The sequence below is a fragment of the Pseudoliparis swirei genome, chromosome 8 (genome assembly GCF_029220125.1).
Source record: "Pseudoliparis swirei isolate HS2019 ecotype Mariana Trench chromosome 8, NWPU_hadal_v1, whole genome shotgun sequence".
Taxonomy (NCBI): Eukaryota; Metazoa; Chordata; class Actinopteri; order Perciformes; family Liparidae; genus Pseudoliparis; species Pseudoliparis swirei.
The window spans coordinates 3,115,297-3,127,580 of record NC_079395.1 but is presented as its reverse complement, the minus strand read 5'-3'; the positions used below and the strand labels follow the sequence as shown (position 1 = coordinate 3,127,580).

Genomic DNA, 12,284 nt, shown 5'->3' with positions numbered 1-12,284 from the left:
AGCGCTGTGTGCGGTAGAACTCACCTCGCTACATCGCAGTGTTGTTGTGTGCGGCAGAGCTACGCTGCTGTTGCTTCTTCATCCGTTATAATGATGGATTTATTTCTCCTCTTCGGCACCATAATTTGGGAGCACAGGAGGATTGTGGGTAGCCTGGTCTAATTCCATCAGGGTGACCGATGCCCGCTTTCTCCCGACACACACACACACACACACACACCGGCTTTATTGCTCTCGTTTATACCACTGTGGGAAGAGAGGAGTTCATTCACTGGATGAGGGGGGGGGGGGTAATATTCCTCTCGTGTTTCACTGTAACCGTGACTCTGATTCCTCGAGGTGCTTTTCTAGTTCTAGATGAGAAACATATTGTCAATGTAATTTACCTGTAGGTCATCCCCCCTCTCCCCCTCCCCCCCTCCAAGTGCCAATCAATGCGATTGCCCCGGCATCAATTGGTTTAAAGGGGGGGGGGGGAGTCTCTTTAGTACTATTAATCGTTTTATGGCCGTCACACAAACTGATATCCGCTGGTCTCCCGCCAGCATCTCAAGATGGAGCGCGGCCGTGAAAGTAATTAAGACCGGGGGCTCAGTTATCACCCCCCCACAGTTATCACCCCCCCTCAGTTATGGCCCCCACTCAGTTCTATGAACATCAGCTCCGTGGTCCGATGTGTGGGGGGCGGGACCTTGAGGTTGTGACCGCCGTGTCCTTCACTAACATTAACAACCACTAACAATCCATCAGCCTCATCACGACCGCCTGCTATGAGTCTCCAGCATGCCCCCCCCCCCCACTGTCTGTCTGTGTCTCACCTTCATTGTGACCTGAGAAGACGAGCTCAGGGCGTGACCGCCCCGACAGCCTGCTGGTAAGTATTAAAGGGGGGGGGGGGGCGATCCTGTTTCAGGGGCTGCTACTACTTTTTATTGGGCTACTGTGTGGAACTGAATTTAAAGTAAAGTGTCGGGTGTCGAATGTTTTGTGTTTTTAACCTCGACTTAAAAAGTATTTCTTCATCATAAAATAAGATTCTTATTATAAAAACATTCCTCCAAGCAGAGATTAGCTTTTCTTATTAAACCTTTTATATTCATACAGTCCACATGAAAGAAAAATAAATATAAACATGTAAATAAAAAAGTTTAACAATTTCATAAATGAAATTAATAAATAAAATAAATTATTACATTAATTACATTAATTACGTTAATTACATTAATTACATTAAATAAATGAAATGAATGAAATAAATGAAATGAAATAAATAACTTCAAGTTGCTTTGATGGAGCTGCGTTCCCGTCGGTGTGAGATGTTACTGCGTGATCCTAATTGGAGATTATTACCGTTATTATAAAGTGCAACATGTCGTACAGCGAGCGTTTGAAGTGTGGAGGACCAATTACATGAAATAGACTGAGGAAAAGCTCTGATTTCATAAGTCTGAGTGGCGGCTCCTCCAAACATCTCCATTCAAACATCCATCACCAAGCTTTACATTTCATTAAATGTCATTTTGACCTCACAAAAACACACATTTAAGATCTCATGCGTATAATTGAGACGTCTAATAGGATAACATGACAGAGTGGTGACAACTTGAACAGACGTGGATTATAACCTTTTATTTAAAATGTTGTGTACAGATATTAGTATTGGTAGTGGGAAAGTCTACTAAACATCCCCATCCCCCGCCTCAATGCCCCGTGTGGTACGTCCCTGAACCCGGCCGACATCACGTGATCCTGCATATGATCCTAACTCGTAGACACCCGTCCCGCGTGTCCTCGCGTGTGTCGGCGGCGTTTGAGTCAAAGTGTGTGACCGTCTCGCCGTCTCCAGTCGAACGCCGGCAGCAACGGGCAGGCGGCGCGCGGCCAGCAGCCGGGGCGCCACTCGGTGTCCGTGGAGGTCCAGATGCAGCGGCAGCGCCAGGAGGAGAGAGACTCGTTCGCCCAGGCTCAGCGGCAGTACAGCTCCCTGCCACGGTAAGAGAGAGAGTGTGTGTGTGTGTGGGGGGGCATGGTGTGTGTGTGTGTGTGAACTCTTCTCTGGCTCCCGTCTGTTCAATATGAAATGTGTCCGGGAGGTTGTGACTGTGTTTGTATCTATTTTACATCCTGTAATTTAATGTGATGTTCCATAATGTCTCTCAAGAAGTGTGTGTGTGTGTGTGTGTGCTTGGTGTTAGTGTGTGTGTGACTTCCTGCTTGTGCGAGCCCGTCCCATGTTACAGTAATGACAGCAGATTATATATAAAACATCTGAGTCAGCTAAAAGGGTCGCATCTGGTCAGCTTCAGTACACACACCTGCACACACACACACACACACAGATCACGTTACCCTCTCCTACAGATCTGACATGATTGCTTTGCTCTCCTTAATGTAATTCCCTTTGATCTGCATGATATGACTGCCTGTTGTGCCAGGAAGTGTGTGTGTGTGTGTGTGTGTGTGTGTGTGTGTGTGTGTGTGTGTGTGTGTGTGTGTGTGTGTGTGTGTGTGTGTGTGTGTGTGTGTGTGTGTGTGTGTGTGTGTGTGTGTGTGTGTGTGTGTGTGTGTGTGTGTGGCGGTATGGAGACATCTCATAGTTCCTCTTTCATCTTATTAGATGAGGTGATTTATTATTTTTAGATGCCGGTCCTCAGCGGTCAGGTGAACCGGCTCGGTCCAGTTTCACGCGGGCAGATCTTTGCGTCGTCACGGTAACCTGATACACGTCGCCCGGCTTCTATTCATACCGCCGTTGAAAGCCCTCCGCCGCGTCTCCCCGAGCCGCGGCGCCTACCGGGCGACGTCATCGAGGTCCTAGGAGGGGTCGGCGGGGCCTCAGAGGTCACCCTGAGGGGTCAAACACAGGCCTCCGTTTGGGAAGCCGTCTTGGATACGGTTGACGTGGCGCTCCAGGTCGGAGCGTCGGAGAGACGCTTTGATTCTTCTCTTCAGGCAGGAAGTGAAAACATCGAGTTTAACTAAACACAACATCTGTAATGACTCCGGCGCCGTCGTCCACCTCATCCACCTGAACCCTTCAGCGGGGTGAAGATCACAGCTGAGAGATGAATGAACCTCGCCGTCTCGCTCATCAACAACAACAACAACAACATCCTCGCGGCCGCTTCTTCCCACTAACTCCATTAAGAAGCCGCTTTGTTTGGACAAGAAGAAAAAATCTAAAAACACGCTGCCAGATGTTGTTTGACATATATCTGGCAGCCTCGAATGGTTTTCACATGGGGGGGGGGGGATAATGAGGGGGGGGGATGAGGGGGGGGGTCCCCGTGGGAACACGACTGGATTGTGAAATTAATGGCCGCCGGGAAAAAAGCAGATTTCATTCTCAAAGGTCAGATCCCTTTGTTTTTTGTAAGTGAAAATAAAAGGCCCCTCGTCTTCATCGCTGGTCGTCCGACAGCAGCTGTTGCGGCGGCGGCGTTTTGGTCGGCACGGTGACCTCAAGACAAATCCCCCCCCCCCCACACACACACACATATTTTTGTATCTCTCCTCTCAATCTGGCTCCGTCACCTTTTCAACCTTTCAGTTTTGTGATCATCCGTCAGGAATCAGAGCGACGGCGTGGACATCTGTTTACCACACACGGACCCTCCTCCTCCTCCTCCCCCTCCTGGCAGGGCATCAGACGGAGGGAGTGATCTGGTTGGGGGGGGGGGGTCCCCCTCTTCGTCAACATGTGAAATCAGACTCTCCTCCTCTTGGATTTGGAATCGCTCGACCGCGAAGAACGAAGCGAGCTGCATTCCTCCATCCCTCCGATGGAGCCGCGTGTCATCCCCCCATCGCTCCTCTGAATACAGACAAGTCTTCTCTATTCCCATTGAGCCATTTATTCTCTCTCTCTCTCTCTCTCTCCTTCCTGCCTCCTCAAATCCAAACACCAGGATAATAGGATTTCTTCACAGCCGACTGATAAACCTGATAATTAACATCCAGTCAGAATCCATTAATGCTCTTCTTCTTCTTCTTCTTCTTCTTCTTCTTCTTCTTCTTCTTCTTCTTCTTCTCTCATTTTTGTCGGTGTCCTGGAGATAAATGGGTGGAGCTATAGTGGGACATATCGTATGCACACACACACACACTGACAAACACACACACACACTGACACACACACACTGACAAACACACACACATTGACACACACACACACCCTGATAAACACACACACACAGACACACACCCTGATAAACACACACATTGACACACACACATGGACCGAACACACTGACAAACACACTCACATAGACACACACACCCTGACAAACACACACACACACACACACACAGTGAGGCTGCCACGAAGAGGCCAGCCAAGCAAAGATGAGAAGCGATGTCAGACACCTTTCATTGGCCGTGACGTCCAGGCTCCGCCCCCTCAGAGGTTTAAACTAACGTTATGGGAGTTATTCTTTGGGTCAGGTTGTCATGGAGATGAACGCGTTGCTGATTCATTGATGTGAAATCAGTTCTTTCTTCGTCACGTCTGACTTTTCGCTTTTCTTCTGAAGAATCAGACGCTGAAGTTCACGGAGCAAAACTAAAGTTTAGTCCTTTACCTGGTTTTATTTCTAGTTTGTGGGAGTTTCTCCTGATCAAAGGTCAAAGGTCAGGGATGCCGTGTGTGTCCAGATCGTGAGAGACATGTTTGTATCTGTGATATTGGGCGACACGAAATAAACTGAATAGAATTGAGATTTTAAAAAGTTTGTTAATTAAAAAGACGTTTGTCAAGAATCAATTGATTTGCATTAATTAACGACATATTATCACTTTTTTTGTGGGGGAAAAGATGAATTGTTTAGTCAAAAAAAAATACAGAAAATTATGATAATGTTTGACAAAATAAACTGAATTGAAAATAAAGAAAAAAAGCCGAATCTGACCCCCCCGCTGCTTCCTGTTTCCTGTTTCCTGTCAGGCAACCCAGGAAGAACCCCAGCTCCGTCTCCCAGGACCCGTGGGACAAGGCGAACCCGCCCGGCGAGGTCTTCCAGTCGGCGAAGGACAACCCGCGCTACTCGAGCTACCAGAGCTCCAGGAACGGACACCCGGGCGGCGGGGGGGGCGGAGTCAACGCCCGCGTCCTCCTGGAGGCCCAGGAGCTGCTGAGGCAGGAGCAGCGGCGCCGGGAGCAGGAGGCCAAAGGGAAGCTGGCGCAGGAGAGCGGCGGCGGCGGGTACCCCGCGGCGCGCCTGAAGGACCCCGCCTCCCCCAAGGGCCCGTACCGCCACGACGTGCCGCCGTCGCCCTCGCAGTTGGCGAGGATGAACAGAATCGGGTCGGAGAAAGGAAGACTTTTTTATTCCTGAGGAACGAAGAGCCGGACGGAGGACTGGAGCGGCGGGGGGCGGCGGCGGCGGAAAGGGCGGCGGCGTAAAGGGCGGCGGCGGGCGCCACGAGCCTCGAGGACGGGGCGCCCTAAAGGTCCGGGGGACTCTGATTCATCGAGAAACTGGCGGGAGAGCGGCGAGCGAGTGGGCGTGTCCTTCTGAGCGAGTGGGCGTGTCCTTCTGAGCAAGTGGGCGTGTCCCTCTGAGCCCACGGGGAGGCGTCCCTTTCCGTGTGGGCTTTACGTGTTTCACCGGCGGGCGTTCGTGGCGTTAAAAGTCCCGCATGGCGCCCCCCCCCCCGTTTCCTCCTCGACTCCTTCACTCACTCACTCGACTCCTCGGGGAGAAGAGAGAACACGGGCGTAAATGTAGGAGAGAAGCAGGAGGCGCAGTGTGCGTGTTATTAATTAAACCTCCGATCCCCTTCCCGCTCCGCTCTGAGCTCGACTCCCCGGCCTCCCGCCTCTCTGTCTGTCTCCGGCTCCTTGTCGTCCTCCTCTCTGTTCATTAGCTTCCTTTCCTTCTACCTCGACACCTCTATTCTCGCCTCCTTCCTCTCATCGCAGCCCTCCTCCTCCTCCTCCTCCTCGTCGCTCCAGAATCCGAACGTTTCTTCGCGAGGAGATGGCAGAGCGCCTCCGACGCGCCGAGACGGAGTCGAGATGGCAGACGGGCGATCGACCGGCCGGCGTGAGGCGAGCCGCGTCTCCTCTGGAGGAGGAGGAGGAGGAGCTGGAAGAGGAGGCGCGAGGAGTTAATCGCTTTCAACGGCGGTAATTTTAGCCGTTAAAGCGTTTAGCGGGACACGCCTCTCCAGGATGGACTCTGCTTCTCCTCCATCAGATGTGAGATTAGTCTGTTGGAGAGGGACAGGAAACAGGAAGTGCCCCTCCCCCCCTCCCCCCCCCCTTCACTTGCAGAACGTTCACCCTGGTGGTTCATGGAGGTAATGGATGACGATGAAGACTACGTGGCATTATTCCCGCGTGTGATTGGGCGTCACGCCGCGTTGACTCCGCCCCCTCGCCGACGGTTTGAATCCACGAAGAAAACCAAATAATATAGAAGCTGTGGAGAAGAACTGAGATCCATCATCAATCATCAATAATCAATAAGTGCCTTTCTACACGAGGACGTGATGATTTGTTTCATATCATTTATTAATATGTCCTCTTTGGCTCCTCCTCCAGTGTGTTTTATTTTGGCGGGTCATGGACCGCAACGCGTTTAAACATAATAATAATGAGGAGTGAAGTTGAAGCGCTCGTTGTTTGTTTGTGTGTTTTTTTTTACATTCTTGAGGAATGTAAACAGAATGTTTTTGTTTTCCTGTACAAATCAAATCTAGAATAAAACGGAGAGCCGTTTACATCCTGCTCAAGCCCCGCCCTCTTCTTCTCCTCTGGCCCCGCCCCCTGAGCCGGGGGGGGGGAGGTGACATGACTGAGTGACGCCGGCAGCAGCTGACGCTGAAACCGTGACGGAGAAGAAGCTGGTTGCCGTGGAAACGCACTGAGGTCATCTCCCTGAACGCCACCGCGTCCCCGTTGTCCCTCGCGGGGGATCTGAGGAGGTCAAAGGTCACGTCCTGCCCAAACACTATTAATGCTACTTAAGCCAGCGGGGGGGGGGGGGGGGATAGGTGTGTGTGTCGCCATTAAAGCCTCCACAGCAGGTGATGCTCCTCCTCTTCCAGATACTCCTCCTCTTCCTCCTCCAGCTCCTCTTCCACCTACTCCTCTTCCTCCTCCTCCTCCACCTCTTCCTCCAGCTCCTCCTCCACCTCTTCCTCCTCCTCCTCCAGCTCCTCCTCCACCTCCTCCTCCAGCTCCTCCACCTCTTCCTCCTCCTCCAGCTCCTCCTCCTCCTCCTCCTCCTCCAGCTCCTCCTCCACCTCTTCCTCCACTTCCTCCTCCTCATCCAGCTCCTCCTCAACTTCCTCCTCCAGCTCCTCCTCCACCTCTTCCTCCTCCAACTCCTCCTCCACCTCTTCCTCCTCTTCCACCTACTCCTCCTCCAGCTCCTCCACCTCTTCCTCCTCCTCCTCCAGCTCCTCCTCCACCTCTTCCTCCACCTCTTCCTCCTCCTCCACCTCTTCTTCCTCCTCCTCCAGCTCCTCCTCCACCTCTTCCTCCTCCAGCTCCTCTTCCTCCTCCTCCACCTCTTCCTCCTCCAACTCCTCCACCTCTTCATCCTCCTCCAGCTCCTCCTCCACCTCTTCCTCCTCCACCTCTTCTTCCTCCTCCTCCTCCAGCTCCTCCACCTCTTCCTCCTCCTCCAGCTCCTCCTCCACCTCTTCATCCTCCTCCTCCACCTCTTCCTCCTCCTTCTCCAGCTCCTCCTCCACCTCTTCCTCCTCCTCCTCCTCCTCCAGCTCCTCCTCCACCTCTTCATCCTCTTCCTCCACTTCTTCCTCCTCCAGCTCCTCCTCCTCTTCCAGCTCCTCCTCCACCTCGTCCTCCTCTTCCAGCTACTCCTCCTCTTCCTCCTCCAGCTCCATACGCCCGGTCCAGAGCTTCACACTCTGCTTGAGTTAACCTGGATTAAAAACAGACTTTTAAAATAATTTGTATGTATTTTATTTTGAAATATTGACGATTGAGCAGAAACATCCTTAAAAGCTGCCGAGTCATGCGTCACTAAATGAGACGTCTGTGGAAGAAGCTCGAATCAGTAGAAAACTTAAATCATCTTGAATGCTGCGGTTTTATTTCCAATAAATGTTTTATAATCTGGTTCAGCGATGAAGACGAGGTCATCGTCTGAGAGCGGAGAAGCTTCTCTTGTTCGTTCCTCTCGAATACCTCAGAACTAAAGATGGAGCGCCTCAACATTTTAATAAATTCCAAGAGCCGCAGCGGGAGCTCTGATTGGCCAGCTGTGGTGTCGGCGGGGACCAATCAGAACGTAGGGATCAGCCCGCGTGATCGAAACGCTAAAATCATTAATCGATTCACGATCGCTTTGTTAGACTCATCGGGGATCATTTGAGATCATTTGAGATCATTTGAGTTCACGGATCCTGTGACTAGAAAAATAATGCCCCCCCCCCCTCATCTCGAGGCCGCTCGCCGTGACCTCCCGTGTGATTTGACCTTCTGGACATTTTAATACGCCGCTCGCCATTTTCTGTCAACGAGACTCGGCTCGACCTTTTTAGTTTCGCTGTGTCGCCGTTAACGCCGCCTGTTTAATGTCAGGCTCTCACGAGGGGGGGGGGGGGGGGTTAAGCTACGGGGCTCGGAGGTCGGGGGAGGGGCCTGACACCTGTTTCCGCTCACTTACTGTTTCCTGGTCATTTCTTCTCTTCTCTTTTTTCTCGTCGTCGTGCCGATGATGGAGCGCCGTGACGATGACGCCATCCTCACGGAATTTGCAAAAGCCCGGGGGGAGGGGGGGGGGGGGTTGAGGGGGCCGTAAATCAAGACGGGAGACGAGGTTCTGCAGGATGAACTTCCGTTCCACTTGTCGAACATCTGGAAAGAGGTATTTTTTTTTTTTTTACAACGGTATTTAAAGGTTTTGACTCCGCCGTAAAAACCACGCCGACCTCATCCGCGAGGAACGAGAGCCAGAACCAACGCGGTCCGCTCCAGAACCTCGAGCTCCGCCTCCTCGTCTGTGTTGGTCCTTTTGCTTTCTGGACCTGAAGCTCTGAGAGAGACGGACAAGCCCCGCCCCCCCGTGAGGCGCCTCCTGCTCTCCTCTGCCGAGCCCCACATGAAGCCTCCTTCCTGGCCTCGCGCCTCCTGCAGTGAGTCCTCCTGGAGGAGCTCCTCCTGCAGTGAGGCCCCCTGGAGGTCGAAGGTCATCGCCGACAGTTCTCAACATCCAGTAACAAACAAATATGGCAACAAATGAAGGTAAACAAGCTCAGAGTCCAGACCCCGAGGTCCAAGAGACGGAGGAAACTAGATGCTGGGGGTAAGAGGGGGGGGGCACCTGTGGAGGGCGGCGCCGCTGTTGGTGACCATCTGTTACAGGAGGTGAATAGTGTGTGTGTGTGTGTGTCTGTTTGTGTGTGTGTGTGTGTGCATACAGATGTATCCACTACACTAACTGAGTATGCCAGTACTTCCACTCCTCTTCCTCCTCCTCTTCCTGTGACTAGAGGATCGATGACTCAACGTCCTCCTTCCAGCGTCACTGGAATGAGTTTTTATATTTGGGGGACAGGAAGGGGGGGGGGGGCGTGTCTCCTGGTTAATAACGCTGATTCATCACTGTCAACGCACTAAACGCCCGTAATGCCACACACTTCATAACCAGGAGAGATACACACACACACACACACTTCATATTTACCACATTATGTGTGTGTGTGTGTGTGTGTGTGTGTGTGTGTGTGTGTTGGAGACACCTGTTCCGAGCCCTGATGATCTGCGTTCATGTAGATTTGCATACAGTTCCGTGTCACGGGGACTTGTAAACATCTTTTGTGAGATTAAAAAGAACTCAGGAAGAGATGAAAGGAGAGAGAGAAGGAGAAGAAAAGGAGAGACCTGCTGGCCCTCCACTGCTGCGCCACCGAAAGTGTGTGTCTCCGTGTGTGTGTGTGTGTCTGTGTGTGTGTGTGTGTGTGTGTGTGTGTGTCTGTGTGTGTGTGTCTCTGTCTGTGTGTGTCTCTGTGTCTGTGTGTGTGTGTGTGTCTCTGTGTGTGTGTGTCTGTGTGTGTGTGTGTGTGTTGCTCTATTTCTTTTCTTGCTCCGATTTTTCTCTTAATGGAAAATAAAGAATGAAGAACACGATGTCGATGACCTGAGGCCACAGCCTTGAAGGAGCTCATCTCTCCTCCTCCCTCAGCGTCTCCTCCCTCAGTGTCTCCTCCTCCCTCAGCGTCTCCTCCTCCCTCAGCGTCTCCTCCCTCAGCGTCTCCTCCTCCCTCAGCGTCTCCTCCTCTCCTCGTCTCGTTATCTTCCTGGAAGAGAAGGAGCGATTCTCTCTGTTATCAGTTTGTCGATCTCTGAGATTTACATCGATGTATAAAAAGCGTCGAGTTGATGGATCCCACAGCTCCATCAGGATCTCCACCTGAATCAGAGAGATGCATCATGGGAGGAGGAGAGATCAGAGAGATGCATCATGGGAGGAGGAGAGATCAGAGAGATGCATCATGGGAGGAGGAGAGATCAGAGAGATGCATCATGGGAGGAGGGGGGGGGGGGTCTCTGTTATCTGCAGTCAAAGGTAAACAAGGGGCTGCGTGTCGTCTGCAGAGATCTCAGATTACAGCAAACCGATTGGATTACACTCCCGGGGTCTTCATACTCTGCCCCCCCCCCACACACACACACACACAGTTTATCTCTGCTGCCGGCTCCATGGTCCTGTGTCCCCTTGTGGCTCCTCAGAGGATCTGGAGTCCAGGTTCAGGCTTCAGGCCGATTCTCTTCCTCTTCTGGTTCTCTTCTCTTCTCTTTCTCTTCCTCTTCTCGTGGTGCTGACTGTGCGACATGTGATTACCTCTCAAGGTAAAGTGAAGAGGATGCTCTTGTGTTGCTGAGTCAGCATTCCTCTTGGATTATCATTCAGTCCCCCGTACGGTACGCCTGTGTGTGTGTGTGTGTGTGTGTGTGTGTGTGTGTGTGTGTGTGTGTGTGTGTGTGTGTGTGTGTGTGTGTGTGTGTGTGTGTGTGTGTGTGTGTGTGTGTGTGTGTGTGTGTGTGTGTGTGTGTGTGTGTGTGTGTGTGTACAGTGACATTATTCGTTTTTTTATTTAAATAAACTTGTTTAAATTGCCATTCATTATAATTTGACACGCCATATTAAGTAAACTGAAATGATAAAAGTTTGTTTTTCAGTCAAATTAATACAAAATGGATTTTCATTCTTGAAAGTGTGTGTGTGTGTGTGTGTGTGTGCCGTCTGTGGGGGAACGGACCGGGCTGCCCATCAGAGAGCAGCCCGGTCCGTCCCCCCACAGACGGTTCTGGGTCTACTGGAGACGGATCGGTCCGCTTGTCGTGGACTGAGTTGTTCTGAGAGGACTGCAGCCTGGAGATTATTTTCTCTTTTCAGAACGATTTCATTGCAACAGAGTTTATGATAGACGTGTGTGATTAATATGAATATTTATAGGACCCAGATCAACATATCACTGATGGAAGGTTTAAGACTAGACATGTATAATGCAGAAACAAAACAACAACAAATATATATATATATATATATAAAATTACATTATTTACGAAAATTAAATCACATAAAATGATATTGAAAAGATTTAATTCCAAAAAGTAAATCACATAAAATTATATTTAAAAAAATGTAATCACGTAAAACTACAAAAATGTAATTAACAAAAATTATTTACAACAATTAAATCACATTAAATGACATACAAAATAAAAGTATATAAATTAGTTGTATTCATGTGTACATATACATCAATATCAATAATTTCATGTAATTTAATTGTTTTAATATCATTTTATGTGATTTAATTTTGTAACTAATTTTCATTGATTACATTTTTGTAAATAGTTTTACGTGATTACATTTTTTACATATAATTGTATGTGATTTACTTTTGGAATTAATTTTATGTAATTAAATCTTTTCAATATCATTTTATGAGATTTAATTTTCCCAAATAATTGTATCTATTTATTTATAAATAACTTTATGCGATTTAATTTTGTAAATAATTTAATTCATTTATTTATAAATAACTTAATGTGATTTAATTTTGTAAATAATTTAATTTATTTATTTATAAATAACATTGTGATATTTTGTAAATAATTGTATTTATTTTTTTATAAATAACTTAATGTGATTTAATTTTGTAAATAATTTAATTTATTTATTTATAAATAACTTCATGTGATTTAATTTGGTAAATAATTTAATTTATTTATTTATAAATAACTCGATGTGATTTAATTTTGTAAATAATTTCCTGTGATTTGAAGTCATCATTTAGACCTG

The 12,284-nt window shown here is 49.1% G+C and overlaps 1 protein-coding gene across 1 annotated transcript in view; it reads left to right on the top strand.

Moving 5' to 3' along the window:
• LOC130198373 (partitioning defective 3 homolog) overlaps positions 1-6,730 on the top strand; it is a 174,476-nt gene extending 167,746 nt beyond the window's left edge. The window contains exons 24-25 of the mRNA XM_056421526.1: positions 1,847-1,992; positions 4,943-6,730. Of these exons, the coding sequence (XP_056277501.1) occupies positions 1,847-1,992; positions 4,943-5,333 (537 nt within the window). The 3' untranslated portion in view covers positions 5,334-6,730. The remainder of the gene's footprint in view (positions 1-1,846; positions 1,993-4,942) is intronic.
• Positions 6,731-12,284: the final 5,554 nt, after the last annotated feature.